This window comes from Lissotriton helveticus, chromosome 9, assembly GCF_964261635.1.
Source record: "Lissotriton helveticus chromosome 9, aLisHel1.1, whole genome shotgun sequence".
Taxonomy (NCBI): Eukaryota; Metazoa; Chordata; class Amphibia; order Caudata; family Salamandridae; genus Lissotriton; species Lissotriton helveticus.
Window position 1 is genome coordinate 27,654,069 of NC_136070.1, and position 19,763 is coordinate 27,673,831.

The window sequence follows — 19,763 nt, forward strand, 5'->3', positions numbered from 1 at the left end:
TGAACTGCCTGAGACCGCAAATGCAGAAAAGATCTAATCCACTTTGAAGCCATGCCCTGAATACCTGCGTTGTTGACACGGTCGATCAATAAGTCATGATCGACCGTGTCAAAGGCGCCCGACAAGTCCAACAGTACAAGTGCCTGGGCGATGTTATTGTTGGAGCCTTTCCTCAGTACGTCCATCACAGCCACAATAACTGCCTCGGTAGAGTGAGCTGGCCTAAAGCCAGCTTGCTGGTTATCTAGAAAGGAAGAACCCTCGATGAACGTACTGAGTATCCCTGGTCATTCCATGGCCAGCACTGGACCGCTGCGGGTGGACTAGTCCTTTTGGCATGATTCCAGTCACACTGGCCCAGAACATACAGATCCCACCAGACACCTTTCATGCTCAGATGCAGCGTGTTTCAAACATGTCCCATTGTCCCTGCCACACACACCACCCCTGCAAGAGAGCAGCAGCTCTACAAATGCACTTTCTCATTGTAGGTAACAGGGACATTTTATAATAATTACAATTTGGCAATTTTTATACAAAGCATTTGAACAAAAAATGAAACTCATCAGTTTATGAACCAGAAACTTGAAATAGTGAATCTAAAGATTCGAACCAGTGACCGGTGCACTCCCACTGGTCCTTAGCGGGCTCTCAATTGACAGAGCAGTCCCTCCAACCACAAGAGTTCTTGGGTCTGACCGTTCAGGGAAATATAAGGGTACACTCCATCTCCCTTACTATGCGCTGGTCAACCAACCAAGAGCGCTCTTTCAGTGACCAACCTCTCATGCTGGCCAACCGGTTGAGCTCTCTCATACCAGGCTTCCCACCCACTCAGCAGACCTCTTACTGTAGGTCGTCAACAAGGCGAAAAAAGAGCCTTCCCACAGTCTTGGCCTCACCAGACATGAGCTTGGCCCAGTGCTCTACAACAACACTCACAAGTCTCCTTCATGTTTTGGTTTCACAAAGGAGCTTCCCAGCCAGCAGGGTGCTCTGGCTTCAATGCGCTTTATGGGGAGCCCGGCTACCCCATCCATCTGGAGGCAAGGATAGCGAGGCGCTCAGGATAATCTCCGTACGACCTCGGCAGCAATCTTCAGGTATGCTTTGGCCTGAAAATACATAACAATGGAGAAAAACTGCTGAGTGTGAACTTTTGCTGAATGTTAATTTACTTATGTATTATTACTGAGACAAATAAATCCACACAGCGCCACCAGATGACACAAGTACATTTTCTATCACGATAAATTCAGTCTCTTTTTAGGTCTTGGCCAGACAGCACATGTGCTGTCTCGAAGACACGTGTTGTCTTCTATCTGTGGGCTTACAGGCCACCTGTAACCTACCATTGCTAATCGTAAACATCGTTCACATTTTCTTTGATGCCTTTCATCATGGCATGCGGGCGTCAAGTCCTCTTCTTGTGTTTGGCCCTCCCATAGTGCACGGACCAAGTACACGTCTCCTTACACTGCTCCTGGATTGCAGAGCAATTTCTTTCTTTGTTTTCAAGCACTTCATAGGAGTACTTGTGTTTCAGGCCGCCTTCCTTGTACATATAAACACATACCACTAAAATACATGCGAATGTACATAAACAAATGCGTTTCTTTAAAAAGTTGTTAAAACGTGAACAAAACTTTTTTGCATAATCCGAAGGTATCGGAGCGCTCACTCCATCCTCCGTCTTGCCATAGTGGAAACACAAGTTGATGGCATTGGAGTCCTTCCTCCCGCCCTCTCCTATTGTTGCTTGCCCATTTCCCCATCTCTTTCATCTTCCCTGCTTGACCCCTCCCCCCACTATCTCCCTCGTCGCTGCCGCTTGTATTTTGTTTTTCATGATCCGATAGTATTGGAGCGCTTGTTCCATCTTGCCACAGTGCTAGCACTAGTCAATGGTATTGGAGTGCTTTAAGTGCTCACCAGTCACATTAGACAATGACACATTCATTGTCGTACGCCAGGGGAAGCGTACGTGATTTGTCCAGAATCACAAATTGTTCAGCCGACCTGAGATTCAAATCTGGCTCCTCAGCTCCCCTATCGCCAAATCCTCGCTTCACTTCAAAGGTCCTCAACTGTTTCTCACTATCACTTTCACATTTGTTCAGCTAAACCACTTCAACACTGAACTCCATTGGCAAAGCCAATAGATCTCGCAATGCCCGGGCTATTGGCCTTGTCAGTGTAAAAGGCTTTTAGTCCTGTTGTCTAGCAGCTAGCAGTACAGTCTGGAGAAAGACTGTACAGGCCATAGTATACCCCTGGGGAAAGACTGCATGGGCAGAGTGTGCCCTGAGGAAAGACTGTACGGGCCAGAGTGTACCCCTGGGGAAAGACTGCACGGGCAGAGTGTACCCCTGGGGAAAGACTGCATGGGCAGAGTGTGCCCTGAGGAAAGACTGCATGGGCAGAGTGTGCCCTGAGGAAAGACTGCATGGGCAGAGTGTGCCCTGAGGAAAGACTGTACGGGCAGAGTGTACCCCTGAGGAAAGACTGTACGGGCCAGAGTGTACCCCTTGGGAAAGACTGTACGGGCCAGAGTGTACCCCTTGGGAAAGACTGTACGGGCAGAGTGTACCCCCGGGGAAAGAGTGTACGGGCCAGAGTGTACCTTTGAGGAAAGAGTGTACGGGCCAGAGTGTACCCCTGAGGAAAGACTCTACGGGCAGAGTGTAGCCCTGGGGAAAGATTGTACCGGCAGAGTGTGCCCCTGGAGAAAGACTGCACGGGTCAGAGTGTACCCCTTGGGAAAGAGTGTACGGGCCAGAGTGTACCTTTGAGGAAAGAGTGTACGGGCCAGAGTGTACCCCTGGGGAAAGACTGTACAGGCCAGAGTGTACCCCTTGGGAAAGACTGTACAAGCCAGAGTGTACCCCTGGGGAAAGACTGTACGGGCCAGAGTGTACCCCTTGGGAAAGAGTGTACGGGCCAGAGTGTACCTTTGAGGAAAGAGTGTACGGGCCAGAGTGTACCCCTGGGGAAAGATTGTACCGGCAGAGTGTAACCCTGAGGAAAGACTGCACGGGTCAGAGTGTCCATCTGGGGAAAGACTGCACGGCTGAGTGTACCCCGGGGAAAAATCTGTATGGGCCAGAGTGTAAACCTGAGGAAAGACTGCATGGGTCAGAGTGTCTCCTGAGCCAAGACTGCACGGGTCAGAGTGTACCCCTGAGGAAAGACTGCATGGGTCAGAGTGTACCCCCGGGTAAACACTGCACGGGCCAGTGTGTCCGTCTGGGGAAAGACTGCACGGCTGAGTGTACCCCTGGGAAAAGACTGTACGGGCCAGAGTGTATCATTGAGGAAAGACTGCACAGGTTAGAGTGTATCATTGAGGAAAGACTGCACAGGTTAGAGTGTATCCCTGAGGAAAGACTCCACGGGACAGGTGATTAAGGTGAGGCAGACAATTTTAAAGTGAATGTTCTATGACAGAAACAACAGCAAGTGACAGGCTCCGATATGTTGTGTCTTTCACCGATGCCAGTTATAGCCCTAATGGGCTCGTACTCTTTGGAGATGCGAAAGGAAGGCCTTAAGAAGCCCACAACAGAGGAAACTGCAGACTCCAGGTTCTACAGATGACTAACCACGAAATCACACCGCCTTTCCAGTCCCTTACCAATGCTGTAACTAAATATTGATGAGATGGGAGGAGGCCTTTAAGCCTGTGTCATGGCAGAACGTTAACGGCTCTCAACAAGACCTGTTGTTCATCTCGCAAATAACCACAACTTGACTTGAAATAATGTACCTAGGGCTCTGCATGTGTGGTAGGCTGTCAGACAAGTCTGCTTCCAGATTCATGATCCCGCGCTCACGCACACATGGCGCTCCCTCCCTCCTATCACTCAATGTAGTATGGGCACAGCACAGGCTGATATAATCAACAGTCTCTTTGGAGGTGGCTTCCAAAGGCCATGAGTGAGTGCCCACCTCTTTCACCAAATGACAGCAACTGCAGCCTAGTGAATAGACTGGGAAAGGCCTTTACCATAGGAGTCAATGTCCAGTCCATTGGGACCCTTCTACGGTGATGCTCCAACCAGCCTCATCAGGCCCTCAGCTGGACTCCAAGATCAACCAGGGAGCACGAGCTTGTGGTTTGAAGTCAGAGGAGGCGCAAACTCAGGCCATCCTACTTGGAAAGGGCTCCATGTGCCAACCATTATTTATTTATTATGTTTTTTATATCGTGGACCACTCCAGTGCTTTACACTGAACAATGCCACACACTGAATATACTTAAACAGCAGCGCCCGCAGGTAATAAGAAAACCAACAGCACAAGTTACAGTTGTTGGAATGGAAAGGTCCTCTGCATGGTAAAGGACGTGTACCCCTGCCCCGAGTGCCCCAACTGTACTGATGTCTGGATCCCTAATGCTGATTTTTGGTCGTAGGCGAACATGGATCAAGCGTGTGCACCATGACATAGGCCTGTCTCATGGATTACGGTCTTGCTGGACCGGGAGGGGCTCCCAAAGCACTAGTAGTGAAAGGCTAAGCAGCACGAGAGCGGTGGTGGCAGCAGACCGTGTAGTGATCAGATGGAGTCAATGGACCCTCTATAAACTTTGTCACAGGAGTGAGACATACAGGCTCACTTACTTTTGAAAGTTCCACAGCTATGTGCCTAACTCACCCTTGACCTACATCGGTTTGGTGCGTAGTGCTGTGCAGTGTGTGGACTGCTGTGCAGCGCATGAGTGGCGTATCTGCACTGGGTGTTTGAGTGCCTGGCAAGGGTACAATGCAGCGATAATGCAGTACTGAGCAATGTGTGCATGGTAAATGCATGCACTGGATGTATGTGGGCCTATGAGTGTTACAATACATGGAGGATGTACTGCTATTCAATGTATGTGCTAGATAATGTGTGCCTTTGAGTGGCACAGTACACGATGGATGCAGTGCGTGAATATTATATATATGTGCTGAGTGTATGTGTGCTAATGTGTAGTACAGTACACGAAGGATACAGTGCTGTGCAGTGTGTGCATGTTAAATGTGCGTGCTCGGTGTATGTGTGCCTCTGAGTGGTATAGTTCATGGAGGATGGCCGACATGGTGAAACATGGTGAGGAGGTAGAGAGATCCCCCCACCTCCCCAGATAGATTTGTGTATTGCAACATATCTGTGAGCTGGGTGGAACACACTGGGGAGGGCAGGACCAGGCCTCCCAAGACAATTCATAGGGTGCTCCTTGATTCAGAGAGGTCACGAGGAAGGGCCCTGGGTACATCTTGGGAAGGTGCTGGGGCTGATAAAAGAATCATACAGAGAAGAGCTTAGGTCCTGAGACACATATCTGTATGGCTGATGCGCAGGTGTGAATCTCTAGTCACTCTCGTGGCCTGTGTTGTGGGGGCTATCAAATTTGATGTCACTCCTGCTGTGACAGACTGCTTTCAAGAGGAAGAGAGGGAAGAGGAGTGGGTACTTCAAAAGGAAGCAGGCACCCAAGATAAACCTCAAACACTCCGACTCTAAATCATATTTGGGGTCCTGGACAATAAGAAGCGAGGCTTGAAACCCCCAAAATTGTCATCTGCCAAGCAGCCAAATGGGTTGTGTGAGGAGGGGAAGCTCTGCAAGACTTCCACCCATCACCAGGACTGGAGGCCAAGGCCTGCTCGTCTCCCTGCTGGGTGAGGGGACATCTCCCAGGGAATCGAAGATCGCCTGCCAGGAGCACCAGAGCCTGCCTGCTTGCCAAGACCAGTGTGCCCTGCGAGGAAGAGGAATGCATTGGAGGGAGTGAGGTCCAGTGGGGAGGTGTGTTGAGTGGATTCCCATTGCGAGGTGGGCGGAAACCCCTGCTGCACCGATCGTATGTTAGGGGAGGGCTGCCGTTAACTTAGTAAATGTAAATGTAGGTGTACTTATATAGCGCAAACCTGTCACCCAAAGGGCATCCTGGCGCTTGCTTAGGGAACCCGTCCTGGTATTCCCCTGTGAGAAACCCCGACAGGGTGTCCACAGGGTGAAAGCCAGGCATCCCGCCACGAGGGGCCGTAGTGGAGAGTAAGCAAGCTATTGCCCAGAGTCGCAGAGTGTGACCCCGTGAGTCGAGTAGGCACCGGAGCGAGAATTATCGAGACCGTGGAATTTATGAGCCCGAGACCCGCCGAGGCGGGGAATCGAACCCTGGTCCACGGTCGATCTCAGCTTCCGGGTCTGCCGCCTCTAACCACTGAGCCACGCTTCTCCACACAGTGGAGAACATGCATCATTGCACCGATCACGTCAGAGCCCATCCGTAGTGTGGGGCAGCAACCCTGTATGCAAGAAGGGGCCATCGCTTGAAGATTGCCGTGCTGTGCAAGCCATAGCTCTTGAGCTGTGGTAAACCGCATCCCCATATGCCAGGAGGCACCGCCACTGAGGACTTCACTGTGCTGAGTGGGCTGGAGCCCATGCACAGGGAAGATATGGTGACCCTGTCTGCCAAAGGGAGTTACCGGGAGCAATAATACACGCCAACTGATCTACCACCGCCACCAGAGAAGTGAGGTCACTGTGGGAGCGCTGTCCCTGTCATCAAGGCCATGGACCTGCTTCAGGAACGTTGCATCACTGTCCCCCCACCCAAACACTGTGGGAGCAGATCAGAAACTTACCCTGCAAGGAGTAGCCTCAAAGGACCTCTGGCTGCTTCTGTGGTGCGACTGTGCGTGAGGCACTCTGCGCCCGCTGAACGCATCACGCCTGGACAGCTTGCGGCAAACTCACCTAATTCCACTGCTGCCACTCCAAGTACCCGTGGACGGGGCGCACTCAGGATCTCCGGATACTCCCAACATGCAGGTGCGGGTAAGAATGATTTCAGGCCAGTCTGCCTTGGGGGAACTTGCATGCTAGTTAGCACGGCGTCACTGGAACACTGTTGACTTTCAAAGACTCGGACTATGGGTGGGGTTTGCCCTGGATGTTGCCTATAGTGAATGGGGAATAACCACTATTGCTAGGAGTGAGAAAGGAGTGGGACCGGGGGACAGACTAATAAAACACTAGAGCCCTGGCCTCAGTTGTTTGTGAATGTCTATTTCAACTTTGAGTTAATATCGATAGAAATAAATGTCTTCTCTTTTTCCATGAAAGTGAGTATTTGGCTGGACAATGATTTATAGGTGGGTGCTGCTGTGGTCATTTTGAGTTGTGGGCCAGTATTCACTCCCCTGTACTCACCTCCCACCGAGGGAGCCTTGGATTGCCCAGACCACGCTATTCCTGAGAGTCAAGTGTTGAACGGGTACTTGGCCAGACATCAGAAGTAAATGATTGTAACCCCCACAGTTGGGCCCAGTATCCTCTGCTTGGCCTGTGGCCCTCTGGAAGGGGTTCTGACATGGGTAAGTGCAGACATATTAACAACTGAATAAGATTCAACCAACTTCACACGCAGGTGCCCGGTACAAAGATAGGAGTAAATCAGGCTTTTTCAGAGCATTTTCTTTCAATGCTGGGTCCCTTTCTGATTACTGTATGAAGGGGGAGTTATTTCAAGTAACCTTTGCTCTTTGTTCGGGTTCAGAGTTCTACAGGATGAGCTCAAAGCAGGGGAATGCTCCTGTGTGAATCAGGCGATGCAACACATTAGTTCTTTCATCCCTTTCTGGGATGTATGAAGGTGCTGTTGAAAGTGCTGTGGGAATGAAGGTGCATATTCTTTAGACAGCACCTGGAACAAATACCACCTTTGTATGTTTCTAGAATTGCTGAATTTCTAGAGTCAATAATCAATTGAGAAAGGATCATTTGTCCTGCACAGCCTTATGCATATTGCAGGAGCGGGGGTTGCGTCCCAAATTAAAAGACCCTCATGCACGTGATGGGTATGATGGTGTTTTAGCGGTGTATCTTGGTTCTCCGCTTTCTAATCACGTGTGTGCATTATCATCAGGTCGATCAGGTTATGCAACCTCCACCAGGAGGTATTTACCCAGGGTTGAAACAGTAGTGAGCCAGTGATGAGGAATCATTAAAAAGGCCCGGACAACCAGAAATTAACTTTAATAGGTCTGGGTTTGGGTCTGGTAAACTCTGGTCCAGTGCATCTTAGGATACTTTTTTATGAGCAATGGATGCACTCAGAGTATAAGTAAACATTAGTGAGAGGGAGGGAAGTTAAAAATTGGTCGACATGTTTCTGCCTCTTTTGCCTTGATAGGACTTATGGGCTTTCATCAGGACCGTTATGTGAATAACGTGAAGGTAAGGGGGTGCGATCAAGGTGCTCTAAATAAAGTGATAAGGAATAGGTATATTGACCTGTCTCTTGTTTTGAATGAGGTCACAATGTACCTGTGTGGAGAAAATAAACACAATTGTCTTTCAACACACAAGGGAGGGGGTACAAGGGGATACACACCAAGCAGAAATCTGCTTATCAAATCTATCCATTGATAGATTATTGTAACAACTAAAAAATGGCAATACTTCATTAAGCGGCTGCTATCAATGGCAATGTCAACTCTCTCTTCAAACTCTCCATACTCAAACAAAGGGTAATGGCATGCTCAGAGGTAGGTGCTGCATGCATGTAATTACAGCGTTTGTACAAGTGTGAAATATATTGTGGTTTTGACCCCGTGTAATTCTAGGATAGTACACTTCATTCGATGTCATTGTGAAATATTCAGCATGTATAACTCTAACTTTTCTGATTCTCACGAAGAAATTACATTTTTATGTGCAATATCGTGCCTCTACACACGTGTTCTCTAACAAACGTGCCCCTAACAGACATCGGTCTGTTCTCTGAGAAATTGTATATTACCTCGCCCGTATATTTAACGCGCGCCAGTCGGGTGGAAAAGGCCTTCAGGAGGACTAAACAAAGGGAAAGGTTTAATTAAAGGTCGGTTCAGTACAATACTTGCGGTTCTTGGTGTTCTTGTTCCCCAGTCGCGCTACCTATTGCGTCCTGTCCTGGCGTCCTCTGTGGAACTCAGGCTGTTTTGATCCCCGTGCCAGATGACGAAGATGTCGTCTATATACCGTTTCCAGAACAGTATATGACGATGGTAAGGGTTGTTATCCTCCTTCAGAATGTGCAGGTCCTCAAAAGTGCTGACATAGAGGTCTGCCACACTCGGGGCAAAGGTACTGCCCATCGACGTCCCGTGGCATTGTAGGTACAGAGTATCTTTGTATTGGAAAAAGTTTTCCATGAGTGCCAACCAGCAACATTCCAATACAAAATGCCTGGGAGTCTTGTAATTCCAGGTCGAGTTAAAGAGTATGCTTTCAAGAGTATCCATGGTTTTCCCCTGTGGAAGGCTAGTATACAAGCTCTCTACGTCGAATCCAACCAGGAGCATGGTGTTGGGAGAGTATTCGATGTCTTGTAATTTGTTGAGCAGGTCTCTCGTGTCTTGTAAGTACGTGGGAGTCTTTTGGACCAAAGGTCTGAGATATTGGTCTGCGAACTGCGACAGGGGTTCTAAAAGGGAACCTATGCCCGACACAATCGGTCGACCGGGTGGTGGTATTCGTCCTTTATGTGTTTTCGGTAATGAATAGAAGTAGGGTATACGGGGTGTAGCCGTCCCTAGATACTCCCCTTCTTTTTTTGAGATCCAATTATTAGTCTCTCCCTCTTCTATCAGAGGGAGAGACCAATAATTGGATCTCAAAAAAAGAAGGGGAGTATCTAGGGATGACTACATTACCGAAAACACATAAAGGACGAATACCACCACCCGGTCGACCGATTGTGTCGGGCATAGGTTCCCTTTTAGAACCCCTGTCGCAGTTCGCAGACCAATATCTCAGACCTTTGGTCCAAAAGACTCCCACGTACTTACAAGACACGAGAGACCTGCTCAACAAATTACAAGACATCGAATACTCTCCCAACACCATGCTCCTGGTTGGATTTGACGTAGAGAGCTTGTATACTAGCCTTCCACAGGGGAAAACCATGGATACTCTTGAAAGTATACTCTTTAACTCGACCTGGAATTACAAGACTCCCAGGCATTTTGTATTGGAATGTTGCCGGTTGGCACTCATGGAAAAAATTTTCCAATACAAAGATACTCTGTACCTACAATGCCACGGGACGTTGATGGGCAGTACTTTTGCCCCGAGTGTGGCAGGCCTCTATGTCAGCACTTTTGAGGACCTGCACATTCTGAAGGAGGATAACAACCCTTACCGTCGTCATATACGGTTCTGGAAACGGTATATAGACGACATCTTCGTCATCTGGCACGGGGATCAAAACAGCCTAACTGAGTTCCACAATTGGCTCAACCAGAGAGACGAATGTCTGAAATTCACATATTGTGCGGACCGGAACAGCATAGACTTTCTAGATGTAACTATTTATGCGGAGGCCGGAACTCTCCAGACTCAAACGTTCTTCAAAACCACTGCCAAAAATAGCCTACTCTCTTACAAGAGCTTCCACCCTCGCCCTTTGAAGGAGAATTTGCCGTACAGCCAATTCCTCAGGCTGAAACGCAACTGCAGTAACATCACTGAGTACAAGTAACAAGCTGACAATCTGTGCAGAAAACTTGAAGCCCGAGATTACCCAAAGAAGGTGATAAATAAATGTAAAAAAACGCGCCAGAAATCAGAACAGGGAGGCGCTTCTCGAAACTATACCAAAATCACCGTCTGAGGAAGTCACCACTTGTGTAACCACATACAGTCCAGTGACCAACAACGTTAAAAAAATTATAAACAAGAACTGGCGTATTCTGACATCAGGAAACCTGTCATGGCCGAAGCCAAGGTTCGCAAACAAAAGAAGTCGAAATCTAAAAGACATCTTAGTACATACCAGACCACCACCGAGGTTAACAAGAGGACCCACTGATCCATGGGGGAATCCCCAAGTAACAGGACACTATCCGTGTGGTTCATGCTCTGTCTGCACCTCACAAGACCCACAAAAGAACTTCAATTACTACCGGAGTTTAAATGGATCATACGCAGCCACACTAATTGTAACACCAGTCACGTGATTTACATGATTACTTGCCCTTGCAACCTTAGTTATATTGGCATGACATGCAGAAAAGCCAAACAAAGACTTTGCGAACACCGAAGCAACTTGAAATGTAAAAAGAGCACCACAAAAAATGGCCAATCACTATCTAGAAAAGGGCCACACAACACAAGACCTTCATTGGGTCATCCTTGAAACTCTACCCAACAGAGACAGGAATGCTGAGAAAATCCTATTTGAGAAGGAGCAGAGATGGGTACATCGATTGGGAACTGACCGTGAAGGGTTGAATGACAACATCCCCTGGCTCAGCCTGAATAGGAAATAAATAATTTACACAAGCCTATTGAACGTAATCTTAACCTTGAACAATAGATACTCTCCCTGAAAAATCACCTGAATATGAGAACGAACACCCAGTCAATGTACAATAACGTATGACGCGGACAATGCGTAATTAACGTGACTACCCCGAAAATGAAGACGCCATGTGAGCTCAATGGATCACCAGCAAATAAACATGACTTCGCTGAGGCTATGTCCATCATTGTAATACGCATTAACACTGACAATCGCTGTATACAGTTTGGAAAAACAATAAGCCTTCACTTTCCACCACGACATCGACAAATATCTATGTCACCTGCATCTACTCTTTTTTACTTCTACCTTTAAAACTGTACCTCCTCGGTACTCACACACCATTCCTGAGCATATCACGAACAAATAAACAATTTGCCGGGAAGAGCGTGACCGACAGCTCAGGTTGTCATAGTGATACACAGGAGGACCAATGAGATCCATTCCTAATGCTTTTACTGACCCGGAAACAGAATCGACTGTTTCCGGGGCAAGGAAGGCAGCGCGTTCACAGAGGACGCCAGGACAGGACGCAATAGGTAGCGCGACTGGGGAACAAGAACACCAAGAACCGCAAGTATTGTACTGAACCGACCTTTAATTAAACCTTTCCCTTTGTTTAGTCCTCCTGAAGGCCTTTTCCACCCGACTGGCGCGCGTTACATATACGCGCGAGGTAATATACAATTTCTCAGAGAACAGACCGATGTCTGTTAGGGGCACGTTTGTAAGAGAACACGTGTGTAGAGGCACGATATTGCACATAAAAATGTAATTTCTTCGTGAGAATCAGAAAAGTTAGAGTTATACATGCTGAATATTTCACAATGACATCGAATGAAGTGTACTATCCTAGAATTACACGGGGTCAAAACCACAATATATTTCACACTTGTACAAACGCTGTAATTACATGCATGCAGCACCTACCTCTGAGCATGCCATTACCCTTTGTTTGAGTATGGAGAGTTTGAAGAGAGAGTTGACATTGCCATTGATAGCAGCCGCTTAATGAAGTATTGCCATTTTTTAGTTGTTACAATAATCTATCAATGGATAGATTTGATAAGCAGATTTCTGCTTGGTGTGTATCCCCTTGTACCCCCTCCCTTGTGTGTTGAAAGACAATTGTGTTTATTTTCTCCACACAGGTACATTGTGACCTCATTCAAAACAAGAGACAGGTCAATATACCTATTCCTTATCACTTTATTTAGAGCACCTTGATCGCACCCCCTTACCTTCACGTTATTCACATAACGGTCCTGATGAAAGCCCATAAGTCCTATCAAGGCAAAAGAGGCAGAAACATGTCGACCAATTTTTAACTTCCCTCCCTCTCACTAATGTTTACTTATACTCTGAGTGCATCCATTGCTCATAAAAAAGTATCCTAAGATGCACTGGACCAGAGTTTACCAGACCCAAACCCAGACCTATTAAAGTTCATTTCTGGTTTGCCGGGCCTTTTTAATGATTCCTCATCACTGGCTCACTACTGTTTCAACCCTGGGTAAATACCTCCTGGTGGAGGTTGCATAACCTGATCGACCTGATTATTATGCACACACGTGATTAGAAAGCGGAGAACCAAGATACACCGCTAAAACACCATCATACCCATCACGTGCATGAGGGTCTTTTAATTTGGGACGCAACCCCCGCTCCTGCAATATGCATAAGGTTGTGCAGGACAAGTGAGCCTTTCTCAATTGATTATTGAATATACCCTGGAAACTGAATGGATCGGCTTTCCATCTCCCTCATTTTGATTAAAAGAATTTCTAGAGTCAGCACCTCTGTGTTTCTTGAAGAGTCTTTGCCTGGGGTCTTTCATTTCTGTGCAGGGTATGAGGAGAGTTACTTTGAAGGGCTTTACATCTAATGCGCGTAGTCCTAAGAATACATTGTAAGTCCACTGGAAGCCAGTGCAGAGGTTTCAGAACTGGTGTGGGGTGATCAGTCTTCTATGTACTACAGATCTCGCTGCTACATTAAGGACTGTGCAATTCTGAAGTCTACTCCAGAAAGAACTGAGGCCTTTACCAAGGTATTAAGGTCTTGAGTTGGGACTAAGTACTCTCGGTTGTGTGAGGTTTGGAGTTACCACCGAGCATCCTTGTACCTTATTGGACCATCAAGAAGGAATTTCATTCCACAGCAAACCCCAGACAGGTCACATTTTTCTATAATCAATGGCTTGTTAAGAAGAGTGTTTGAGTCCATGATCAGACTGTAAACAAGGGTGTTGTTATTAGGTGTGAAAAATAGGGACTATTTTCTCTGGATTTAGTTTTAGGAATGGATTTCAGAGCTAAGAATGAGTACTTGCGATGCCTTTTTAAATATTTTCAGGTTTTGTTCAGAAATTCAGTTATTTCTAGATGCAGCAGTCTCTCATCAGTGAATTGAAACTCAAGCCAATGGCTCTCAATGTTTCATTTGGAAATTCCACTTGAAGGTTTAAGAGCGTTGGAGCCATCCAGATACTCTTGATAAAAGCTGGGCCTTTGTTGGCTAGAAAGTGTGTAAAGGTAACAGACTGCTCTATCCCGAGCACGACCAAAGCCCCAGCGTCCAAGCACCACCAGAACGCAAGCTTCCCCCTCCCGCACCCCCAGCACGACCAGAACCCCAGCACCCAAGCACAACCAGATCCCCAGCTCCCCAAGTACACCAGAGCCTCAGCACCTAAGCACAACCATAACTCCAGCCCCCCCCTCCCCACCAGAACCCCGGCCCCCAAGCAGGACCAGATCCCCAGCCCCCCAAGAACCACCAGAGCATCAGCACCTAAGCATAACCATAACTCCAGCCTCCCAGCACGACCTGAGACTAGCACTGTTCTTCCCTGTCTCTGCACACTGTAAATACAGCAGGATCACAACAATCACCAGACTTACATAATCTACTTGTTCTGTTCCACCTGCTTGTATCCTCACTATCTCAGCTTATGGCTGGGAGTGAGGCCTGTCTGTCCTGGGAGGGCTGGAGCCCTAGGACAGCAGCCCAGGTGTGCCCCACAGCCCAGGGCAGACTAGCCAGGCCTCTCCTAACACCTGCAGAGCTCTGGTTTCCCTTGAGGTGTCCATCCTGGACCTTGGGCTTCACACCAGGGAGCCATCCTGAAACAGAAGGGGCGTGGAGCAGCCAAGTGCAGCCCCCTCAACTGGACTGGGCCCTCCGCCGCCCTCTGTGCTCCAGTTTGAAGGCCGCGTGGGACTGCGTTCAGCCTCCATCAGCACTGGCGGGCTGGGGACTTCTTGCTTCTGCTGTAAACTGAGGACTCTTCCTGTCAGTTCACCTCTATGAGGGGGGCCATGGAGTCTCAGGCGCACCTGACCTCACGTTAGGCCGGCAGGGGAAAGGCTCCATTTCCTATACATCTTTTTCTACTCATTGCTTAGGAGTCAACCTGTGTAACCCCCACCTTCATCAGTATCCAACCTTTCCTATAAACCAGACTTCACTCTTGAGTCCATTTCAGCAACTAGTCTGCTTCCTGCCTCTCTCCACTAGGAACAGTTACCCCCAGTGATTAACACATAATGATCAAGCAGCCAGACAGGTCCTCATCCAGGGACGCCACACCCTCACCACACAGACACAGCTGAAAGGAGTTGAATTACAGACACACCGTGGACGGGGGTGCGAGTTTCTTACCTCGTTACTGTCAGGCTGGGACACCACCACAGGCCGGCCCTGGTCCGAAGTCTCCCTTATGCTGAGGTGCAGAGGGATGTCTCCTGCAAGCACAAGGGTTGGGGTGAGTTTAGGACTGCCAGATCAGGCATGCAAGGTTAGGAAGGCACAGGACACAAGTGGCCGCTGCATTACTACCACATGCAGCCACTGAACACAGGCCTGCAGCATGGGGAGCTATGCCTTCTGCTTTTAATACTGTATTTGGTCATTAATGATGGATAGCTGATGTGTACGCTGCCTGTGCCATGTACTGATTGCCAGGCACCTTCCTGCTTCTCTCTCATTCTCAGGGGTTTCAGGTCTCACCTCTGTGTGTTAGTAAATGTCTTCTTTGTATAATGCACCTGATGTGATCAGAGTTGGGAGAAGAGAGAATACAAAGGTTCCGTGGCAGGAAATGACGTCTGCGGGACCTTAAAAGTTGCCCGTGTGTCCTCACTAAGCTCCCTTTGGACATCACCCCTGTGTTCAAGTATTATGCTTCAGGTAAAGAACATAAAATATAAAACACAATTACACAAACGAGAAAAAGATACCGCCAAGCAAAACCCAACGCTGAACACATCCGCAATGCAAGAGTAATGATCAAAGTTATAGACAAACTTAAACTGGGAGTAACCTGCAGTTTACTTCTGTATTGTAGAGCATTACTCAGGCGGATGTCAATAACTAAAGACTTTTCAATCATGGAGGCCCAAATGCAGCTTCATGAGCTTCTTCCAGGTCAGAATTTGAGTCTTGTAGATGTATTCAGCCTGCAGCCCTGTAATCACCACATACAGCTGCAGGTCCAGCTGTAAGGACCATGAGCTCTTCCATTCACAGAAAGAAGCTGTCTCTGAACCACTCCTCAGCCCAGAGCAGGATATTCAAACTAGACCCCAGCAGCTGGAGGGAAACCCCTCAGGCCACCTGCCAGGTTAGCCGCTCCTCCTTCAGGTGGACTCGCTGGGGGTCGCTGGAGGGCTTGGGGTAGTTTCAGAATAATGTTTGGAATTTGGGTCAATACCCTCAGCGTGGAACTTTCTTCACTAGCACTTAATTAGGCATTTTTAAAAACACCCCACATCTTTGTAGAAGGCCTGTGTCTTTGTCATTTGTTGCTAGTCAATGCAAACTTCATACCAACACCTACTGGGTCTCCCCTTGGTTCATTCCCCAGTGGTTGATTATAGACTCATACTATCACCTGCTGAGGTTCACTTAAATTCATTCTTCAATAGTTGATTAAAGACTCTTATAACACCTACCGGGTCGCCCCTTTGTTCATATCCTGGTAGTCGATTAAAGACTCATACTAACACCTACTGGGTCTCAGCTTAGATCATTGTTTGGTAGTTGATTAAAACCTCATACTAACACCTACTGATTTTCAACTTGAATCTTTCTTTGGTAGTCGATTAAAATCTCATACTAACACCTACTGGGTCTCAGCTTACATCATTCTTTGGTAGTTGATTAAAACCTCATACTAACACCTACTGATTTTCAACTTGAATCTTTCTTTGGTAGTCGATTAAAATCTCATACTAACACCTACTGGGTCTCAGCTTACATCATTCTCCGGAAGTTGATTAAAATCTCATACTAACACCTACTGGGTCTCAGCTTAGATCATTCTCCGGAAGTTGATTAAAATCTCATACTAACACCTACTGGGTCTCAGCTTAGATCATTCTCCGGAAGTTGATTAAAACCTCATACTAACACCTACTGGGTCTCAGCTTAGATCATTCTCCGGAAGTTGATTAAAACCTCATACTAACACCTACTGGGCCTCAGCTTAGATCATTCTCCGGAAGTTGATTAAAACCTCATACTAACACCTACTGGGCCTCAGCTTAGATCATTCTCCGGAAGTTGATTAAAACCTCATACTAACACCTATTTGTTCTCCCCTTTGTTCATTCTTTGGTGATAGGTGAAAACCTCATACTAACACATACTAACACATACTAACACATACTGGGCCTCACCTTCGTTGTTTCTTCAGTAGTCGATTCAAATCGCATACATAGACCTACTGGGTCTCGCCTTTTTATTTCTTCAGAAGTTGATTATAACTACATACTAACACCTATAGGGGCTCACCTTTGTTGTTTCTTCGATAGTTAATTAAAATCTCATACTAACACCTACGAGGTCTCAGCTTAGATAATTCTTCGGTAGTCGATTAAAACTACTCATACTAACCTATTTGATCTCACCTTTGCTCATTCTTTGGTGGGCAGTGAAAACCTCATACTAACACCTACTGGGTCTCAGCTTAGATCATTGTTTGGTAGTGAATTATAACCTCATACTAACACCTACTGATTCTCAACTTGAATCTTTCTTTGGTAGTCGTTTAAAATCTCATACTAACACCTACTGGGTCTCACCTTTGTTGTTTCTTCCATAGTCGATTAAAATCTCATACTAACACCTACTGGGTCTCAGCTTACATCATTCTTTGGTAGTTGATTAAAACCTCATACTAACACCTACTGATTTTCAACTTGAATCTTTCTTTGGTAGTCGATTAAAATCTCATACTAACACCTACTGGGTCTCAGCTTAGATCATTCACCGGAAGTTGATTAAAACCTCATACTAACACCTACTGGGTCTCAGCTTAGATCATTCTCCGGAAGTTGATTAAAACCTCATACTAACACCTATTTGTTCTCCCCTTTGTTCATTCTTTGGTGATAGGTGAAAACCTCATACTAACACATACTAACACATACTAACACATACTGGGCCTCACCTTCGTTGTTTCTTCAGTAGTCGATTCAAATCGCATACATAGACCTACTGGGTCTCGCCTTTTTATTTCTTCAGAAGTTGATTATAACTACATACTAACACCTATAGGGGCTCACCTTTGTTGTTTCTTCGATAGTTAATTAAAATCTCATACTAACACCTACGAGGTCTCAGCTTAGATAATTCTTTGGTAGTCGATTAAAACTACTCATACTAACCTATTTGATCTCACCTTTGCTCATTCTTTGGTGGGCAGTGAAAACCTCATACTAACACCTACTGGGTCTCAGCTTAGATCATTGTTTGGTAGTGAATTATAACCACATACTAACACCTACTGATTCTCAACTTGAATCTTTCTTTGGTAGTCGTTTAAAATCTCATACTAACACCTACTGGGTCTCACCTTTGTTGTTTCTTCCATAGTCGATTAAAATCTCATACTAACGCCTACTGGGTCTCAGCTTACATCATTCTTTGGTAGTTGATTAAAATCTCATATTAACACCTATTTGCTCTCAACTTTGTTCATTCTTTGGTGGTCGATGAAAGACTCATACCAACACCTACTGAGTCTCACCTTTGTTCACTCTTCAGTAGTTGATTTAAACCTCATACTGACAACTATTTGGTCTCACCTTTGGTCATTCTTCGGTAGTCGATTAAAGCCTCATACTAACTCCTATTTGGTTTTACCTTTAGTCATTCTTTGGCGGTCGGTTAAAACCTCATACTAACACCTACTGGGTCTCAGCTTAGATCATTCTTCGGTAGTTGATTAATACTTCAAACTACCACCCGGTGGGTACCACTGTCGCAGACAACACTAATTCCTCCCAAATTTGGTGGATAAGCAAAGTGAAGGCAAGAAAATTCTAGCTGCATTCTGCATCTCTCTACCCATCCAAGTACATTACAAGGCTCTATGGAGACTAGCTTATACTGGATACGGCTGGAAGAGTGGCTATCTCGATCTCTGTGAATAGCTAAGCGAACACTAGTGCAAAACTCTAGACGTGTCCAACATGCATGCGAACAGGGCTGGTGCTACAGGAAAACTTTTTGTCGCCCCTCCCTTTCACTGGCAATGGGCGCATAACTGGCACCACAAGCTGCCTAGAATTTCCTTAATTAAACACCAGTGCTGTACAACGGAATGGACCTCGGTGTACATTTCTGTACATATTATGTGCCCTGCATAATCTACATCTTATCATTTAGGTAGGTGTACACCTTTCTGCTCAGGTTAGAAATGTTGGTATAAATACTACATCATTTTAACTCCTTCCATGCTCATGACGGAACGGTTCCGTCATCAGCGTCGGTGCTCCGGTGCTGATGACGGAACATTTCCGTCATGAGCCAATATGATTTATAACCCTTCAGCACTGCAGCGAAATTCGCGCAGCACTGAAGAGGTTAAGTCTTATGTTTACTAGATGTAGGTTGTTAAAAACAAAAAATGTTTTCTATTCACTATAAAATAATGCTTGAATGTTTTTTATTCGGCTTTACTAATGCTTGTGTACATTTGTAATCCAGTTATATATAGGGCACATTATAAGGATATTGAAAGTCATGAAGGATCTCATAAGCAAATGGAGGAACTAGTCAGAATCATTCCAAGATACCGCACACACACAATGGAACATATGGATCATGAATACCAAAGAATCCCTGATCTCACCTAGGAAGTCCACGCCGATGGTCTGAGCTAGCTTCTCTGCACCCCCAGCTCCAAAGATATGCGTCTCGTGATTACAGTTCGGGCACTGGAAGACACTCATGTTCTGCACAAGCCCCAGAACCTGCAGAGCCAAGGAGAAGAGCGGGTCATCTCAGTCCTAGCAGGAGTGCAGGGGAGGAGATTATCACAGGGCACTAGGGTTTCTGAAGCGCTTTACCAACAGAGTGGAAAAAAGGGACTCGGATTCCCCCTAAGCTCACCCTGCTGAACAGAAGAGAGGACCCA

The 19,763-nt window shown here is 46.6% G+C and overlaps 1 protein-coding gene across 1 annotated transcript in view; it reads right to left on the reverse strand.

The window, feature by feature from the left end:
• Nucleotides 1-485: 485 nt before the first annotated feature.
• Nucleotides 486-19,763, reverse strand: part of NUBPL (NUBP iron-sulfur cluster assembly factor, mitochondrial) — a 91,583-nt gene continuing 72,305 nt past the window's right edge. Inside the window, exons 9-11 of the mRNA XM_078659391.1 lie at nucleotides 19,479-19,599; nucleotides 15,002-15,084; nucleotides 486-1,115 (exon numbers count right to left, since the gene is read on the reverse strand). Of these exons, the coding sequence (XP_078515517.1) occupies nucleotides 1,065-1,115; nucleotides 15,002-15,084; nucleotides 19,479-19,599 (255 nt within the window). The 3' untranslated portion in view covers nucleotides 486-1,064. The remainder of the gene's footprint in view (nucleotides 1,116-15,001; nucleotides 15,085-19,478; nucleotides 19,600-19,763) is intronic.